This window comes from Rana temporaria, chromosome 5, assembly GCF_905171775.1.
Source record: "Rana temporaria chromosome 5, aRanTem1.1, whole genome shotgun sequence".
Taxonomy (NCBI): Eukaryota; Metazoa; Chordata; class Amphibia; order Anura; family Ranidae; genus Rana; species Rana temporaria.
The window spans coordinates 339663373-339684529 of record NC_053493.1 but is presented as its reverse complement, the minus strand read 5'-3'; the positions used below and the strand labels follow the sequence as shown (position 1 = coordinate 339684529).

Here is a 21157-nt window from a genome sequence, read left to right as displayed (position 1 = left end):
AGGTAAAGTGAAGCAGGGGTAAGGTCAAATATACTTTATATGCTTACTACCAAAAATAGTTACCACGCCCCTTTATTGCTTAGTTTTTTAGTGATAATATTGCCGTTGCTTCATAAATCTCTACACACCTTGTCAAGTTAATAAGCATGTGAAGATATATACAAAAAAAGCTTTAACATGAATGACACCAAGTGTCACTAAAAGGTGCAAAGTGTAAAGTGCAAAAAGTGCAAAGTGTGAAAAAAAAAAAAAAAAAAATATTTATATATTAGATGGACTTTAACATGAGTGATACCAAGTGTCACTAAAAGGTGCAAAGTGCTCAGAGCAGAGCCAAAAAAAAAAAAAAATCTTTTCTCTTTTTCTTATATTTATTTTCTGTTCACTTTTCTTTCTTTTTTCTTTTTTCCCTTTGATGGGGGGGAGCAGTAGAGTTTTCTAAGGGCATAGGTCGTCCAGCCCTCTCATGTTTTGTTAAACCATCCATGGTCTGGGCCTTCTACTGGGCTGGCCTCCCTTAACGTGTGTCCTTCGTTTCCTTCCATTTTCTTCCCCTTCCTTCCCCCCAAGAAAACCTTATTTGGAACTTTAGGGGTTGGGTTTATCCAAGTAGTCAGTGACATCAGGGATGATGATCGGGGAAAAAATAAAAAAAAATAACAACCCCTCCCCTTCTTCCTCTTACCCCCTCCCCTTCTTTTCCTCTCTTTGATTAGGTGGGCCTTGCTTGTCTTCATCTTTCCATGTTTACCATTAGACCTAGCCCCCTCCTAACAGTGGGGGACTATAAAGCTGCTTTATTTGTCTCCAGCCAGTTAGAAACTTCCAATGGGTCATTGAAAAAGATAGTCCTGCCCAGAGCTACCACTCTAAGACGAGCCGGGTATAAAAGAGCATATGTGATTCTATATTTTTGAAGGGACCTTTTAATTGGTATAAACTCAGCTCTCCGTTTCTGTAAATCTGGTGAGAAGTCGGGGTATATTGAAATTCTTGCACCATTATATATGATGTCGCCCATCTCTCTAGCTTTTTGCAGCATGGTCATCTTATCTGTGTAGTTAAGTAGCTTTAGTAGCATTGGCCTTGGGTACTTCCCCTGCTGAAGTACTTTAAAGGGAACCCTGTGGGCCCTTTCTATGGAGAAAAAGGGAGAGAAACCATCAGAGCCAAAAATTTCACTACACCACTTCTCCATAAACGCAATGGAATTTGTGCCTTCACATTGTTCTGGGAGGCCTACCACTCTCACGTTATTTCTCCGAAGTCGGTTTTCCAATGCGTCTAACTTGGTCGCTTGAAGGTCTGTTAGCTCCTGTAGCCCTTTAAGTTCCCCCTGCAGTGGAAACAACGTATCTTCGACTACACTTAGTCTCTCTTCCAGAGCATTTGTTCTCGTAACAGTCCTTTGTAGCTCCTGGCTCATGGCTAACAGTTCTTCCTTTAAGCTCATTAACTGTACGTCAAAATTGACCATAAAGTCCTTGCATGAGTTAACCGCGCAAAGTACCTCTCTCAGTGTGGGTTCCCCTTGTGGTGTCATACCAGCTGTGGGGGGGTCATGCTCACCAGGTGATGCAACAATTACCGGTATATTTACAGTCCCTGGTGTCTCTCCCCCCACCCCTTTGGTACTCACGTTTCTGATGCTTGATGTACTTGATGCATTAGTGGTATTAGTGGTGTTAGTTGGTTTTACAGCGGGTTGACCCTGGCTCCTCCTGTCGAGTGGCGGCCCCATCTGCGGCTTAAGTTGGCTTGTAGCTGTAGGAAGTTGACCCTTGGCTGGTGAATTAGAGGAGAGATGCGTACTTCGCTCCAACTTTGCAGCGGATGCCTGGGTGTTTTTGGCTGATCTTGTAGATGACATGCCCTCCTATAGTTTTGGAAGCATAGGGCGTAATAAGCCACCTTATGTGGAAGAAATCAGCAAGTAGCAGTAGTCCGCAGGTCTCCAAAAAAAAGAGAGAAAAAAAAAAAAAAATTCTCAAAAGAAAATATATGCAATACCGCCGTGATTTAATATGGCCGTAAACAGCGTAAACAGCGTAAATAGCGTAGAGCCTTAAATGGGCGCCACTAAAAATCAGGGGGGGCCGTAGGCTGTGTTCAGCCCTCCCCTAGAACACAGCTTTTAACACAAGGGGGGTACAGCCAGCAGCATGCTATATTTATTATTTATTTATTATAAGTAGTAGAAGACCCCAAGCTACAGGACCAGTAGCCTGTAAATCAGTGAACCAGTGAGCTGTCAAAGATCTGTGAGAGACAGCATCTCCTCCACTGACCTGCTGCTATCACACTCTCTCCCCTGATCACTGCCACTCGATGGCATGCAGTAGAACGAGATCCCGTTGACTCCCGAGATCCCGCGAGACTTCCGACGGCTCCGTTTACAGTGGGGTTTGCTACCCAGCTCCCCGCCAATAGTCCGGCCCCCCCTCGAGACAGGTAATCGGGATCCGACCAGCTCGCTCCCGCAACCCGGGTGAGAGGAGAAGGGATGCAGCCTCCGCAAGGTGGAATAGGGAAAGCCTTGCAGCACTTGGCGTCAACACGCAGCCCACGGCAGAACACAGGGCTCCAAAGGTAGGGCTCTAAGTAGCTTTAATGGCTCCGTGGAGGGTGGGGGGAGATATCACTCAAACCCTGGATCCATGGAGGGATATTTCAGGGTATTTTCAAGCAGCATTACAGGCAGAGAAACGGGAGAGAGAGAGCGGAGAGGCTCACACGCTCACTCACACATCCACCCTCTCCTACATCCGGTCACGCCCCATAGAGATTCCGCAACAACGTGTTTTATGTAAATCTACTGTGACCCGACGTGATTGACGTTTTTCCCGAACGGCGCATGCGCCGTCCGTGGAATTTCCCAGTGTGCATTGCTCCTAAGTACGCCGCAAGGACGTCATTGGTTTTGACGTGAACGTAAATGACGTCCAGCCCCATTCACGGACGACTTACGCAAACGACGTAACTTTTTCAAATTTCGACGCGGGAACGACGGCCATACTTAACATTGGTACGCCGCACTTATACCTCATATAGCAGGGGCAACTATACGCCGGGAAAAGCCTAAAGTAAACGTTGTAACTTTACTGCGTCGGTCGAGCGTACGTTCGTGAATTCGCGTATCTAGCTGATTTACATATTTCGACGCGTAAATCAGCTTACACGCCCCTAGTGGTCACCGGAAAAATGCAGTTACGATCCGACGGTGTAAGAGACTTACGCCTGTCGGATCTAATGGATATCTATGCGGATCTAATGGATATCTATGCGTAACTGATTCTAAGAATCGGGCGCATAGATACAACGGGTCGGATTAGGACTTACGACGGCGTACATGGCGCTGCGCCGTCGTAAGTCCTTTCAGAATCTGGCCCATTGAGCTTAATTCATAAGAATCACACCGCTTATTACTAAGTTCTGACTGTTGATAATTGGAAGGATCTTTGAGGTGTCTATTGAGGAAAGCAAGAGAAGGAGCCATTAGAGGTGGACATAACATACAGATTTGTCATCGCCTGAAACTTTCCATCGGAAAAAAAAAAATACATAAATATCAATTTCATTAGTAAAATAGAGATTCCACATTTATTTTATATTTAGAGGAAAGAGCAAGTGTTTTCTTATTTGTCCACCCTAACACTAAAATCCCTGCATCTGCAGACATCCACAATCTAACACTAACCCTGTAGAGAAGAGATCAGTATAGATAGCTTTTCTGAAGCCTATTCGCCCCGATCCCACACTGAGCTGTCAGCCGTGGCTTCACTGTGTAGGCGGGTGCAGAGGACACATCCAACAATGGAAGACCCGTAGTAACCCTATGGGTGGTATTACTCCCCATTCATTTCACAGCCCTTGTCAGCTGTCTCCTCTGCAGAGCTTCCGCCGCTGGAGACCAGAGCAGCTCCAGGAAAGGTATGTATATTGATTTATTCTTTACAGGGCTAGATAGGTTAGTGTTAGATCAAGGATGTCTGTAGATGCAGGCATTTTAGTGTTAGGCTGGATGTCTATGTTAATTTAATACAGGGGTGTCCAAACTTTTTTCAAAGAGGGCCAGATTTGATGAAGTGAACATGCGTGAGGGCCGACCATTTTGCCTGACATTCTTTGAACCATTCAAATTTGATCTAAGTGTGTTCCTCCGAGCACTAATACACTGCCCAACAATAATTCTCTTGCCTTTGTGGCTGTGTGTGGTGAAGAGATTAGCTTGGGCGTATTATTTGGATATACTGTATTTATTGGCGTATAACACACGCCTTCACTTTAAGAGAAGCTTCAGGAATAAAAAATGTAATAAAGAACTGTGAAGCAAAATAAGGGTCAGTGCCCATCTGCAGACCAAAAATTGCCATGAATGTAGCCTCACCATTGCCAGGAGTGCACCGGCCATTGCCAGGAATGCAGCACCATATTTGCCAGGAATGCAGCACCATATTTGCCAGGAATGCAGCACCATATTTGCCAGGAATGCAGCACCATATTTGCCAGGAATGCAGCACCATATTTGTAGTCAGAGTCTTCACTTAGGAATGCGATGCCCTAACTACCAAGGCCTGAGGTGTGCCTTAGCCTAGCTGGTCAGTGTGTCTATAAGTGGGCATACCCTGAAAGTGATAGTGAAGAAATGATTGATGAAAATTAATGATGAAAAATTATATGGAAAAAGGGGAACGGGTGGGTGGGTACCCAGAAACCCCACCTGACGCCGGAGATGAGAGAGGAGGAGGGATAAATAGCCCTCAGACTCTTCCTACAAATACAGGCTAGCCTGCGGCCAGCCTTCACACTTGCCAGGAATGCAGCACCATATTTGCCAGGAATGCACTCATGAGCGCCAAAAATGTATTACAGGAGAATCTCCTTTTTACACAGCAGCCTCTTTAATAGAAAGTCCCGCCTCCTTTGATGGAAGGAACAGTCGTCCAATGGCAGCACATGACTTCCTATTAAAGAGGCCGCCCGTAAACAGGAAATACTCCTGTGTGTGTACGGCGGCGGCACTCGTCCTGCCTCCTCCCTGTCCTGTTCCAAGGCATATACATTGTATACCGGAACACAGGCCGCGATTGGCCCAAGGGCCGGACTTTTGACATGCCTGATTTAATATACTATGAATGGTGTAGTGAAGCCCACTGGCTTGTGCACCTACCAGAAGGAAATAGAAGGATGTGCTGCTCACTATTTCACTAATCACTACTTAACCACTTGACGTCTGGAAGATTTACCCCCCTTTTTTGCAATATTGCACTGTGTTGCTTTAACGGACAATTGCGCTGTTATGCGACACTGTACCCAAATAAAATGTATGTCCTTTTTATCCACAAATATAGCTTTCTTTTGGTATTTGATCACCAGTGCATTTTTTTTTTGTGCTATAAACAAAAAAAGACCAACAACTTCGGAAGAAAAAAAAAATATTTCTTTACTTTCTGCTATAAAATATATCCAATAAAAGATGTAAAAAAATCATATTCTGTATCCCATTAAGCAAATATTGATTGGTTAGCGTCTACAAACTATGGAATATATACTGAATTATTATTATTATTATTTATTTATTTTTACTAGTAATGGCGATCAGCGACCAATAGCGGTACTCTGATATTGCGGCAAACAATCACACACTTGACACTTTTTGGAATACAGTGATCAGTGCTAAAAATATGCACTGTCACTGTACTAATGATTCTGTCTGGGAAGGCTTTAAACATCTAGGGCTATCAAAGGGTTAAATGTGTGCCTAGCCAGTGTTTTGGTGTGTTGTGTGATCTGCTTTTACTAAGGCAGGTAGTAAATATGTTTACCTTCTTTGCTGTAAATAATACATTCAGGTTTTTTAGGTAATCCTTGTACTATAGGATATTTTTGTGTTATTTCAGTGTCCATACCCAGGCCTTCATTAGATGATTAACACCCCTTCACATTGGATCGCTCTTCAGAGTTATTTGACAGGCCGCTCAGAGGCAATATGGTCACTGTCCTAAACAGCTGTGTTAACTTTTGAAAGTCCATTGCACACAGATGCAGCTCTGTTGCATTGTGGCCCTGGCCCTTTTCACTAGAAACTGTGGGACAGATCCTCAAAGATCTGCACCGGCGCAGAGTATCTGAGATACGCTACGCCGCCGTAACTTACCTGGCTTTGGTTTGAATCCAGAAAGAATTTGCGCCGTAAGTTATGGCGGCGTAGTGTATTTCTCGCGGCGTAAGGGCGCGGAATTAAAATGCGGCGAGTAGGGGGCGTGTTTCATTTAAATGAAGCGCGTCCCCGCACCGAACGAACTGCGCATGCTCCGTCCGTCAAAACTCCCAGGGTGTACTGCTCCAAATGACGTTGCAAGGACATCATTGTTTTCGTCGTGAACGTAAATGGCGTCCAGCCCCATTCACGGACGACTTACGCAAACGACGTAAAATTTTCAAAATTATACGCGGGAACGACGGCCATACTTAACATTGAGTACGCCACCAGATAGCAGCTTTAACTATACACCGGAAAAAGCCGAACGGAAACGGCGTAAAAGAATGCGACGGCCGCTCGTACGTTCGTGGATCGTCGTTTGCATACTCGACATGGATTACGCCGTGAACGCCACTCAGCGGCCGCCGGAAAATTGCATCTTAGATCCGACGGCGTACTAAGGCGTACGCCTGTCGGATCTAACACAGATGCCGTTGTATCTTGTTTGGTGGTTACCAAAACAAAGATACGACACGCAAAATTTGAAATTACGTGGCGTATCAACAGATACGCCGGCGTAATTTCTTTGAGGATCTGCCCCTGTGTCTTTTGGAAGCGGTAGGGAAGAGTCCTGCCATCCTATGCCAAGGGGCTTGTGTTACTATTGATGCACAGATGCAGGAGAAAGGGGTCACCCTGAAATCAGGGGTACATGAACCTTTGAAAGCAAGGATTTAACAATAAAGAAGCTGCATTTCCCTTATTGTTGGCAACAGGTCAGGATCTTCACCAATATCCAGTGAGCTAAATAAGGAAGAAGCGATGATCTGATTAGCAGAAGTGAAATGTTCTTTGGCAGGTAAAACATTAATGTAGATTTTACTTTAACTGTGTATATCAATCCATACCTGGAATTGCACTTTAAAGATGTTAAAGCGGAGTTCCACTCCCGCTTATCCGGTCCCCCCCCCCCCCTTTGGTGTCACATTTGGCACCTTTCAGGGGGAGGGTGGAGCAGATACCTGTGTAATACAGGTATTTGCTCCCACTTCCAGCGATAGATCGCCGCAGAATCCTTGGTGATCTACGCCATGTCCGGCCTTTCCTCCGCCCCCCCCCCCCCCGCTGTCTTTTGGGAGACACACAGGTCCTAGAAGACAGCAGGGACCAGTCCGGATGCGCAGCGCGACTCGCGCATGCACAGTAGGGAACCAGGCGGTGAAGCTGTAAAAGTTCACTTCTTGATTCCCTTACTGAAGATGCCTGCGCCTCCACCTGGGAGCCGAGGGACAGGTCGGGTGAGGACATTGCAGGCACCCTGGACAGGTAAGTATCCTTATTTTAAAGGCCGGCAACTGCAGTATTTGTAGCTGCTGATTTTTAATTATTTATTTTTTTGGCCGAACTCCGCTTTACGGGAAATTTTAAATTACCGTATTTATCGGCGTATACCGCTCACTATTTTGCCCTGAAAATCAGGGCAAAATCGTGGGTGCGCGATATACGCCGATACCCGCTTTCCCGTCACGAGTTTGAATACTGCGCCGGCATATACCGAGCGCAGTACACTCGTGAATCTTCGGGCAGTCTCGGCGCCTCTCGCACTGACGTCCTGTACGTACAGGACGTCAGCGCGACAGTTGCCGAGCCTGCCCGAAGATTCACCAGTGTACTGCGCTCGGTATATGCCGGCGCAGTATTCAAACTCGTGACGGGAAGGACGCGAGGACGCCGCCGAAGAGGACACCGGACCCGCCGAAGAGGACACCGGACCTGCCGAAGAGGACGCCGGACCCGCCGCAGAAGGACGCTGGACCCGCCGAAGAGGACACCCGAAGCCGCAGAAGGACGCCGGACCCGACGAGGCCGCCGATGGACGCCGCGCAAGACACCAAAACTGTAAGTACAAAAAAACAAACTTTTTTTCCACAGGATTGGGGGCCACTTTAGGCCCCCAATATATTACAGACGCCACTAATGTGTTCATTATGGTTTGCATTCTTTTAAGTCCTGATTATAAATAAACTTGTAATGCCCCTTGTTACCATAAAAGTACAATTGTAATATTAATGTGATACCTATGTAAGCATGTGTATACAAAATCTTTTAATTGCGCCTAACAAACAGAACAGTTACAGTGGAAACTTGGTTTACGAGTAACGCGGTTTACGAGTGTTTTGAAAGACAAGCAACTTTTTTCTTTTAAATCCTGACTTGGTTTGGCCAGAGGTGCAGGGGGGCCGGTGACACTAGGAACGGTTCAGAGCTGATCAGAAATACTCGCAAGCACTCGTAAATACTTTTTTCCGAGTTCAGTCGAACGGTCTCCGAGTGTTTTTTTCGAGTCTCTCCGGCGCCCCCCACCTCTGGCCACATGTGATGTTGCATGCAATAGAATTCAATGCGGAACTAATTATCTTTGGATTATGCTTGTAATCCAAGGTTCCAATGTATTTGGAGTGTATCCTTTGTTCCCCACTGCAGTAGTTGTTATTAATTTGGAACCACTAATCAATATGAGGATAGGAGTTGCCTATCTATAACATTTCCAGAACCTGTCAGGAATCTACATTTATAAGAATCTGAATTTCAATTCTTAAAATTGTTCTGTTTTACCGCAGAGAATTTAAAATGTTTTTGTCATTCAGCTGTATTCTCTCCATATCAGAGTGGATGTCAGCTCTTTATGAAGTCTTCCTAAGACCTCCATGGAGGCTTAGGCAGTCCATAGATTTTTTTTTTTTTCTTCTTTGCTTAGTTAGTGGGTTTGAATGAAAAAAAATGTCTGTTCCCTCATCCACATGTTTGATGTGGATAGGGAAATACTCCCTGTTGAGCTATTGTCAGAATACACTGATCAGCACTGCAGGCTATAGCTGTTGGTGCTGATCGTGGGGGAAAATCCAACAGGGCAGGTGTACAGTAGTGGATCATTGGATCGCCTTCTCTACAACCTTCCTACCCAGACATGGATTCATGTATGGTCCATGGCTGATAACTGACACTGTCTGGACTGCAGAAGGAAGATAACATTATAAATCAACAAATTCTTTCGTTTTTCTGTTAGTAGTTCTTCAGCACCTTTGTTGTATGGCAGTTTGAGTGTCAGCACTGACCTCAGACATGAGCCAGGATAGTCTTATAACCTTATTCTTCTGATCTGAGTACAGCTAGATGATGATCTTTCTGGGAGAAAGGGCTTCACCGTTGGTACAAATTTTGGGATTGAGAGTACAAATGTAGATTCAGAATATTTCAAATGACCATTGGTGACAGGTTCTCTTTAAGGGTCAATAACTTTTCATTTTCTTTTCTTTTGGGTGTGATAAGTGTGAGCTGAAATACCACAAGCACCGTAATGCCAACATTTTTGTTCTGAAAGTTCTGGCACTAACATGCCTTCGCCCAATTCATCCATGCCAATTTTCAGAGGCCAAAAACGAGCATACTGGCATACTCCACACACTGGTTTGGATTTTGTTTGATATGTTATACAACTCATTTCATGTTGGGATTTTACGAGAAGGGAGTTCAGACATTGTTCTCTATGTGGACAGAGGATTCATATAAGGACCCACTGTATGTACAATATAAACAGCTTAGCTTTTGTTATATCATAAAATATTTATGTGCAGTTCATTTATTAAAAAAAGGAAAAAATCTGAATAGTTTATTTTGCAGATGATTAGAAAACAAAGCATGCATTTAAGCACACAAGCATTTAGATGTCCATCGCGTCACTCATTCACAACTATACTATAGCTATAGTACAACATCAAGGCCTACAAACATGGAAGTCCTGTGAGCAATGGTGTGAACAGGATGGATTGTCTTTTTCATACGGTACTGGGTACTGCGAGGGACGTTCAGTACTTGGCACTTTGGCCCAGATTCACAGAGAGCAAGGCGCACATTACGCCGCTGTAGAGCAAACACTGTACGCTACGCCAACGCAGCGCAGAGAGGCAAGCATTGCATTCAGCAAGCCATTGCTCCCAACGCTGCGCCAGCGTGGCGTGGGTTTCGAAGGCGTACGCCGGCGTTGGTGGAAGTGGGCGTGACCCCATGCAAATGAGGCGTGACCCCATGCAAATGATGGGCCGAGCGCCAGACAGGTATGTATCACGAACTGCGCATGTGTCGTGACGTGGACCCCCTGCGCCTGCTCACAACCACGCCGGCACAACTGCCTATGCTATGCCGGATCACTGCATACGCCGTGAACATAACGTACGCCCAGCCAGAAACATGTCCAACGCACAATACGCCGGCTTGTGTTCCCTGGTGCAGACCTGAGCATGTCTGTTGCTGGGTTGCACTTCCTTTATGGGGAATAACTTCACGCCGGATGTACAACTTACGCACATCTCGCGTAGCATGCGCCGGGCACACACGCGTTCATGAATCGCTGTATTTCCCTCGTTTGCATGTTTGAATGGATAATCAATGGGAGCGGCACCATGCGCCCAGCCTAAATGTGCGCCCACCCTACGCCGGCGTAAGGAAGTTACGTCGGTGGGGTGAAGCCTGTTTTTAGGCACATGTCTGTTCGTGGGTCTGGTGCACAGATACAATGGCGCACATTTGCACTTACGTCGGCGTAAGTGCTTTGTGAATCTGGGCCTTTGTTTTTTCCCACCAAGGTTTCATTACAATTTCTGTAGTGTCTGGATGTTGGGCGCAAGAAACTTTCAAAGTGGCGCAAATGGTATTAGAGAATATGTAAATGCACTCACTCAAATATCCTAAGTTTTGATAATTTAATTTCACAAGTAATTTCTTTTCATTTTTACATTTAGTGATGCAGCCAGGGCTTGCCAAAGACATTGTGCTGCCTGGGTCCAAGATTGAAATGTTGCCCCACCCCACCCAAAAAAATAATAATCACTATTCTATATCGTGATAATTAAAATAAAATTGATCAGAAAGCCAGATTTACATGCAACAGCACCTTGTGTATATGTTGGGGCACTATGATTGCACTGATGGGGCACTGATGGCACACATGATCGTGTCAGCTCACGCTGCTGCAGTGTTTCTCTCTCTGTTCCGTTCCTCACACTGCAGCAGGGCGAGCTGAGCCGGCAATGATGCTGGTTGGTGACAAGTAATAAGTGATCGCTCCATCATTGGACAGAGTGATCAAGTGGTAGAGGGTTGCTGCCATTGGCCCTTTACCCTGATCCGTGATGCGGACCCAGCCATCATGAACACTTCTGAGAAGCGCGAGGCTAGAAGGCCTCCCAGAACTTGCCGGCCGCGCTGTAGCCGGCAATCGTCTATAGCGAGGTTGGCATGTGGGAGGGACTTACCCCTAGCCAAGTAAACATATATAAAGCAACCAATTAAGCCAGCCTGCCACTCACTTTACACATCACACTATATTTACTATGAACATAGAACTCACCAGCTGGCAAAGTGGTACTTGAGCCTCTGGTGGTGTCGTGATGAGTGGGTACTTGTGCTGTGATGTTCTCCGATCCTTCCAGCCGGGAAACCTGCTCCGCATCACTCCCTAACCTATGCTCTGCCGCACAAGCCATGCCCACTCCATGCCACTTCAAACCAATGCCGCGTGTTCCGCTCCCCAGCAGCAATGTACACAGGAGGCGACACAGACACTGTGTTCTGATCTGGAGACTGTACCGTTCCAGTGGTGTTTTTTAATGCTGGCTGTCTGTTGTGCACGGCCGGCGGCCGCAACAATGAGGCTTAGTGATACTTCTCTTCTTACACACACAGGGGTGTCCCTAGCTTTGGTGTCACCCGTGTGGTAAAACATGGTGCCCCCCTCCACCAACTATAGTTGCCCCCTCAGTGCAGACCCCTCTCCACTAAGTGTAGACCTCCTCCATCAGTACAGATCCCCTCAATCAGTACAGATCCCCCTCCATTAAGTATAGACCCCCCTCAGGACAAACTACCCCCCTCCTCTATTAGTACAGACCCCCCCTCTCAGGACAAACCACCCCTCTCCATTAGTACAGACACCCCCTCAGGACAAACCACCCCCTCCTCCATTAGTACAGCCCCCCCCCCCCAATCAGTATAGACCCCCTCAGGATAAATTCCCACCCTCCATCAATACTGACCCCCCTCAGGATAAATTCCCACCCTCCATCAATACTGACGCCCCCTCAGGATACCCCCCCCAGCCAGTACAGACCCCCCCTCAGGATAAACCCCCCTCCATCAATACAGACCCCTCTAAGCATAACCCCCCCAATCCGTACAGACCCCACTCTCCATTAGTACAGACCCCCCTCAGGATAAAATCCCCCCCCCCCCCCCATCAATACAGACCTCTTAATCATAACCCACCCAAATCAGTACTGACCCCCCTCAGTATAAAATTTTCCCTCCTTCAGTACAGACCCCCTCAGAATAAATCCCCTCTCCTTCAGTACAGACCCCCTCAGAATAAATCCCCTCTCCTTCAGTACAGACCCCCTCAGGATAAACCCCCCCTTCAGTACAGACCCCCCTTCTCTGGATAAACCCCCCTCCTTCATTCAGCCAATGGCAGAGAGCGCTGAGTGCAGTGTTCTGGCTGAGGGCATCCCCATCGTGTTGAACGAAAAAAAAACTATTAAGTCTGGTACACGCGATCATATATTTTCAGTGGACAAAGTGTAGGCCTTTTGTTCGAGGGGCGTTGACCAGGCGTTATCCTGAGTGTCTGTTGAATGTGAATTTTCTTAGCACTGGCATGGTTTTTTACCCAGTGGTGCTGCATTAAAATTTTGTCGCATTGATGTAAACAGAAACTACTGAAAACAATGTTTCAAAAACGTCGTTTTATTTCATGATTTAAAACGTCGTTTTTTTCATCACATAAAGTGATGGTGTGTACGCGGCATAAGAATTGGTAAGCTGCAATATAATGTTTGCTTTTAGGGTTATTACAGCTTTATACCTGCGGAGAACCTACTGGCTTTAGACCCCTTTCACACTGAGCCGCCCATAGCGTCGGCAGAAAAACGCTGCCATTTTTACCGCCGAGGCTATGGGCGGATTTGTGGTGCATTTCGGCCGCTAGAAATGAAGCAGAGCATTGCGGACGTTATAGCCGTGCTGTCCCATTGATTTCAATGGGCAGGAGCGGTAAACACACTGCTCCAAAGATGCGGCTAGCAGGACTTTTTTTTACCGTCCTGCTAGCGCAATGCTCCAGTGTGAAAGCCTGGAGTGAATGTAACAGCTGTTTATGGACGGTTTGCAGACACTATAGCGCCTGCAAATGCTCCAGTGTGAAAGGGGTCTTGGTAGCTTAGGTTTTATAGTTGTGCGTTAGTCTACTCCAGCACATTTGTGTTGATCTGAGAACCCCTATTTGTGATAGAAAAACCATTCTCCACACAAAATCATATTAATGGCTTTCATAAAAAGTACCAGTACCAAGAAGTTTCTTGCTTTTTGCATATAAAGTGGTTGTGGAAAAAAGGGAGCAAAATGGTTCACAGTCATTTCTTGGACAAATTGACAATGGACAGGTAAAATTGTACCGCTGATATCATAGACTTTGCTTTCTCTTCTTCAGGTGACCAAGGAAAGCGGCCCTCCACACATGAAGAGTTTTATTACCAAAGTGACAGTGGGAGAATTCACTGCTGAAGGAGAAGGGAACAGCAAGAAGCTTGCAAAGCGGAGGGCTGCTGCAGCAGTACTGCAGGAATTACGAAAACTCCCTCCTCTTCCTGTAGTTGAAAAACCAAGACTTTACGTCAAGAGACGCCCCAAAACTATAATAAAGGTACATTTTTTAAGTTTTAAGCTCACATGTCAAGCCTTATGTTTTATCAGACAGAACCCATAAACTGTTAATGGTACCTGATCTTCAGTTTGCAGTGAGCTGTCAGATGATTTACTATTGGTTAATGGTAGACTCCACCCCAAAACCTATGTTGGATTTGTCTTTAACCACTTGGTAACCGCCCTATAGCCGAAATACGGCTACAAGGCGGTTCCCTAACTCTAGGAGGGCGTCAATATACGTCCTCCCAGAGAGTCAGAATTGCGCGCCCGAGCGGGCGCGCACACGCGATTACCGGCGCTCGGCGGGTCCACGGGACCCGCAGCAACACGGATCGCGGTAAGGAGCCAATGGAAGCGGCTCCTTACCACGTGATCGCGCCGTCCAATGACGGCGCGATCACTTGTAAACAAACCGGCGTCATGTAATGACGCCGGTTCCTCCCTCTCCTCTCTGTACCGTTCGGTACAGTGTGAGAGGAGAGGGAGGGGGGGGGAGCGGGCGGCAGCAGCAGCTGCCGCACTGTGGGCTGGATCTGTGACAATTGCAGTCACAGATCCAGCCATCCCTGCGCAGTACTCTGCAATATAAAAATAATAAGCGCTAAAGTATGAGTGCAATACCCCACCCCATACTCTGCAATACCCCACCCCATACTCTGCAATACCCACCCCCCCATACTCTGCAATACCCCCCCATACTCTGCAATACCCCCCCATACTCTGCAATACCCCCCCCCATACTCTGCAATACCCCCCCGCCATACTCTGCAATACCCCCCCATACTCTGCAATACCCCCCCATACTTTGCAATACCCCCCCCCCCAATACTCTGCAATACTCCAATACCTTGCAATACGTCGCCTATGGGGATTTTTAAGTAGCAACGTTTGGCGCAATTTCACGAGCGTGTGCAATTTTGAAGGGTGACATGTTGGGTATCTATTTACTCGGCGTAACTTCATCTTTCATATTATGCAAAAACATTGGGCTAACTTTACTGTTTTGTTTTTTTTTAAGCACAAAACTGTTTTTTTTTTTAAAAACACGCGTTCAAAAAATTGCTGCGAAAATACCGTGCAAGATAAAAAGTTGCAACAACCGCCATTGTATTCTCTAGGGTCTTTGAAAAAAAAGCATATATAATGTTTTGGGGTTCTATGTAATTTTTTAGCAAATAAATGATGATTTTTACATGTAGGAGAGAAATAACCTGCTAATATGACAGAAACTAGATTTTTTTTTTTTTTTTTACAGAATTTTCAGTCTTTTTTCTTTTATAGCGCAAAAAATAAAAACCGCAGAGGTGATCAAATACCACCAAAAGAAAGCTCTATTTGTGTGAAAAAAAGGACAAAAATTTCAGATGGGTACAATGTTGTATGACTGAGTAATTGTCATTCAAATTGTGAAAGCACCGAAAGCTGAAAATTGGTCTGGTGATTAAGGGGGTTTTCGTGCCCAGTGGTCAAGTGGTTAAAGAAAACCTTTGCTATGCCCTAACACCTTACTCCTCTCCAGCAGCAATTGCCTACTTTTTCTTCGTTGCCCCTTTGTATTTGTGCTCTTGCTTTGTGTATCAGTACCACTTGGACCTTAAAAAAAGAGGATATACCCCAAAAGCATGTAATGAGAATATAACCATTGGTGCAAAAAAAAAAAGCGTCGCGTACAGTACTCAACTTAACCACTTCAGCCCCCGAGGATTTGGCTACCCAATGACCGGGCCATATTTTGTGATTCGCCACTGCGTTGCTTTAACTGACAATTGCGCGGTTGTGTGACGTGGCTCCCAAACAAAATTGACGTCCTTTTTCTCCCACAAATAGAGCTTTCTTTTGGTGGTATTTGATCACCTCTGCACTTTTAATTTTTTTGCGCTATAAACAAAAGAACAGCGACAATTTTGAAAATAAAAAACACAATATTTTTAACTTTTTGCTATAATAAATATCCAATTTTTGAAAATAAATAAATAATTGTTTCCTCGGTTTAGGCCGATATATGTAGTATTCTACATATTTTTGGTAAATTGCAATAAGCGTATATTGATTGGCTTGCACAAAAGTTATAGCGTCTACAAAATAAGGGATTTAATTATGGCATTTTTATTATTATTATTTTTTACTAGTAATGGCGGCGATCTGCAATTTTTATCGGGACTGCGATATTGCGGCGGACAGATCGGACACTTTTGACACATTTTTGGGACCAGTGACATTTATACAGCGATATAAAAATGCACTGATAACTGTAAAAATTTCACTGGCAGGGAAGGGGTTACTACTAGGGGGAGATCAATGGGTTGACTGTGTTCCCTCTCTGTGTTCTAACTGAAGAGGGGATGGGACTGGCTAGGGGAAATGACAGATTGCTGATCATACTTGGTTACACACACAGATCAGGTTCTCGCTGTGTCACGATCGTTCGCGGGTGCCGGGCGGTCATTGCGCCCGTGGGCGAGCACGCGCGCCCCTAGTGGCCACAGGGCGAAGCGACGTAACATAACGTTGTTTCACCCAGCCGTGCCATGCTGCCGCAGTAACTGCGGCGACTGGTCAGCAAGTGGTTGGTTAAAGCAGAACTGCGGTTGGAGTCTCTTCTGTCTAGCTGACAGTCCGTTATTTACTAACTAACTGATCGAAGAGGCCCCCAGTGTGCTTCACCACTTTCTCCAGCATGTTTTCTGACTTGCCCATGGCCTTCGCTACTTCAGAGCCATTGGCTGCAGAGCTGCTGTCTGCTTCTGAGCTGCTCAAATACGGGTTCTCACTAATGCAGTGTGCATGATTCTGAATCTAGAGGATTAGATTGTTGCTTATACCAGTGCTGTTTCCAGCCTGTGGTTGAATAGGGCCTCCAAAGTCCTTAAAAACTTTCCTTTTGGACCTGCCTCCCCAGAACGGTCACTGGCCAGTCCCACTCTGCACTTTTTTTTGGCCCTGACTTTTACGTTGTTAAATCATGTGTGAGTGACATGACTGGGCAAAATCCTTTCACCCACTGCCATTAACTCATTACTCTTTAAATGCGTGGAGCAGATGGCCGTGGCACTACATTTTAGTAGTTTTGCCTTACTGTATTAATCTTGTTTAAAACCTCAAGTTGCCGAAATAGAGCTGCTTCATGAATAGTTGGGCCATAGACTGACTGTGTAGTTTGTGTTGTATGCTAGATTAAAGCGGAGTTTCACCCAAAAGTGGCATGTCATTTTTTGGGGTGGGAGTGGGTACTTAGGGCCAGATCCACGTAGACCGGGCGCAACTTAACTTTCCCGATTTAAGTTACACCGCCGCAATTTTTCCAAGTTAGTGCCCGATCCACAAAGCACTTACCTGGAAATTTGCAGCGGTGTAACTTAAATCCGTCCGGCGCAAGGCGGGCCCAATCGAATGGGGCGAGTCCCATTTAAATTAGGCGTGCTCCCGCGCCGGACGTACTGGGCATGCTCCGTCGGGTAAATTACCCGACGAGCATTGCGCTAACTGACGTCGCACCGACGTCATTTGCTTAGACGTTAACGTAAATGACGTCCAGCGCCATTCACGGACGTCTTACGCAAATGACGTTGATGTATAAATTTTGACGCGGGCCATACTTAACATGGCTTAAGAGAACTAGGGCTCAGCCCTAGTTTTACACGGCGTAACCCGACGGAAACTACGTAGATTTAGATCGACGGGCCGTTCGGGACGTTCGGGGATCGCCGTAAGTCTTCATTTGCATATTCTACGCCCGCCGCAATGGCCTCGCCACCTAGCGGCCGGCCTAGAATTGCATCCTTAAGATCCGACAGTGTAATTCAATTACACCTGTCGGATCTTAGGGCTAGCTATGCTTAACTGATTCCATGAATCAGCCGCATAGTTAGTAACAGAGATACGACGGCGTATCAGTAGATACGCCGTCGTATCTCGTTTGTGGATCTGGCCCTTGGTTTTGACAGGTACCCAGCTCCCACTTCTGCCCACGCCGCCTAGGCAACTTCTCCTCTCCCCCTCTCTCCCTGTAATCTTCTGGGACACACCACAGGTACCAGAAGATTTCTCGGCCATTCAGGACTCGTGCATGCGCAGTGTTCACCCGGCTGTGAAGCCGCAAGCTGTCACAGCCGAGGGCCCACACTAGTGATGCCGGAGCAGAGGAAAGGTGGGAGAGAGAACCAAGGCTTTGGACGGCCGCATCAATGGAAAGTGGGACAGGTAAATGTATGTTTAATCAAAGTCAGCAGCTATACTCTTTGTAGCTGACTAATATACTGAAAAACGAGTGGAACTCCGCTTTAAGATCCTACTTCACAAGCCGGCAGCAATTGCCAGCTCTAAGGTGGGCTTTGGCTGACAGCTGTTGTCAGGACTAACATGTGACATTTGTTTTCCATGTATGTCAAAGTAAAACTTAATAACTGCACATGGTTTTAATATAGTAAGCGCAGTGCCATCTGTGAGGAAAGGATCTTGTATATAAGCCTCTGCGGTTTTCCATTGACATGAAACGTCTGAGAGTGCTTTGAGGCCACAATATTAAAAGCAGCACTGCTGTTGCAAAAAGGCGAATCGTCGGAGATCAAGTCTTTAAAGCCTTGACTTGAAGGTTTGATTAAAATACATACTGTATGTTTATTACCTGCCTATTATGATATATTTTTTTTTTTTTTTTCCTGTGCTTTTCAGAATTTGGTTTCATCTAAACAATACCAGTTTAACTACTTGACAACTGGGCACTTAAACCCCCTAATAACCAGACCAATTTTCAGCTTTTGGTGCTCTCACATTTTGAATGACAATTACTCAGTCATGCAACACTACCCATATGAAATTTTCGTCCTTTTTTTTCACACAAATAGAGCTTACTTTTGGTGGTATTTGATCACCTCTGCGTTTTTTTTTAATTTTTTCGCTATATCGGAAATTTTGTAAAAAAATGAATTTTTCTTCATTTCTATTATAACATTTTGCAAAAAATAAATTTTTCTTCGCAAATTTGGCCAAAAATGTATACTGCCACATAAAAAAAATGGTTTTATTTATTTATTATTATTTAGTCTGGGTGAAAGTTATAGGGTCTACAAGCTATGGTGCCCATTACTGAAAATTGATCAATTTGATCACACCTGATGTACTGACAGCCTCTCTCAATTCTTGAGACCCTAACAAGCCAGTAAAGTACAAATACCCCCCAAATGACCCCTTTTTGGAAAGTAGACATTCCAAGGTAGTTAGTAAGAGGCATAGTTAGTTTTTTGAAGTTGTCATTTTTTCCCACCATTCTTTGCAAAATTAAGATTTATTTTTTTCTTTTTTTTTCACACCAAAGTGTCATTATAACAGGTTATTTCTCTCATATGGCATGTACATTCCACAAATGACACCCCAAAATATATTCTGCTGCTCCTCCTAAGTATGGCGATACCACATGTGTGAGACTTTTACACAGCATGACCACATACAGAGGCCCAACATTGAAGTAGAAACTTCAGGCATAAATTACACATCTTGTCTCTCAACCACCTATTATTATTATTATTATTATTATACAGGATTTATATAGCGCCAACAGTTTACGCAGCGCTTTACAACATCAGGGAAGACATTTAGTTACAGTACAATTTAATACAGGAATGATCAGAGGGCCCTGCTCGTTAGAGCTTACAATCTAGAAGGCCCTGGAGCACCAGGACAATGGAAACACCCACAAAGTGACCCCATTTTGGAAAGCTAACACCCCAACGTATAATCTATGAGGCATAATGAGTCTTTTGAATGGTTCATTTTTTTCCAGATGTTTTTGGAAAATGTGGAAAAAAATGAAAACGCCTTTTTTTTTTTTTTACACAAAGTTGTCCATTTATAGGATATTTCCAACACATAGCATATACATAGCAAAAATGACAACCCAAAATATATTTTGATGCTTCTCCTGACTATGGCGATACCACATGTGTGAGCTTTTTTAACAGCTGGCCACATAGAGGCCCAACATCCAAGAAGCACCATCATGTGTTCTAGAGACATAAATTACACATCCAATTTTCTTACAATCTATCACATTTTTGAAGGCCCTTCATATTTCTAACACAGCATGTACATACCAAGGATTACACCCTAAAATACTTTCTGCTGAGTAATGGGTAAAAAAAAAAAAAGATTACCTGTGGTTTTAGTAGTGCAATTGTCCACAGGAGGAGAGCCCTGATCCAGGCAGCAGGCAGGGACGTGGTCAGCGACAGTGAATGGAATTGTCAAGGCAGCAGGCAGGAATATTGTCCATAGTCAGTGCAGGCAGGGATACTGTCCATATACAGTCCAGGGCCAGTGCAAGTAGAGACATTGCCAGCAGTGCCAAAATATTGGGAATAAGAAAACCCCTGTGTTCCCACTAGCATAGCGGGGTAAAAGATCAATCCAAGAGGCAGGCAAAAAACGTGGTCAAACAGTCCAGTGTCGGTTCCAGAGCAGGCAGAGGTAGGTACAGTTTAGCGTTAGGCAGAAGGGTGGTCCTATAACAGGACAGGGTCAGTTCCGGAGAAGGCAGAGGTATGTTTAGCATTAGGCAGAAGCGTGGTCGTATAACAGTCCAGGGTCAGTTCCAGGGAAGGCAGAGATATGTACAGTTCAGTGCAGTGGCATAAGGGGTGTGGAGGAAAATAACAGGAAATTAGAATTTCGTTTACCATACTTCCCTAATAATGTTGAGCAGTATGGTAACGGCGGAAACATACACCTATACAGAGGCCTGGTTGGGAAGTACAATCTGGACAATAAATTGTGGTGTCTCTTCTGATTCCTCCTCTGGCGCACACCCGGCATCTCTTCTGACGTTTGTGTCCTGTTTCACCGGGTGGGGGGATTTTCTCAGGAAAGTGGCGTTTGTGGAGTCTGCTCACGCAATCAGAGCGAATATTTTCTGGTGGGCTTTCAGGGTACAAAAGGGCGGTGATAACTTCTTCTTGGTAGTGCAGATAGGATACAGGAGTCTGTGTTGATTTTTTGTAAATAACATAAGTGTTATACATGGCCAAACTGAAAAAATAAATGGACACTTTCTTATACCAGTGGCTGGATTTTCCGCTGGTTCCGATGTATTCTTGGCATTTGGGAGGGGGGGGGGGGTGCAGTTGGGAGTCCTTCCCTTCGTACACCAGGAAGAAGTAGATGTACCCCATTGCTCAGTCACAAAGTTTGTACATTTTCACCCCATAT

General features: G+C 45.3%; 1 protein-coding gene across 5 annotated transcripts in view; it reads left to right on the top strand.

Annotated features, from left to right (window-relative positions):
• The window catches only part of STAU2 (staufen double-stranded RNA binding protein 2), a 390310-nt gene that overhangs the window by 160289 nt on the left and 208864 nt on the right, over positions 1–21157 (top strand). For all 5 annotated transcript variants that reach the window (XM_040354430.1, XM_040354427.1, XM_040354428.1 and 2 more), the window contains one exon: positions 13743–13955. In XM_040354430.1, the coding sequence (XP_040210364.1) occupies positions 13743–13955 (213 nt within the window). The remainder of the gene's footprint in view (positions 1–13742; positions 13956–21157) is intronic.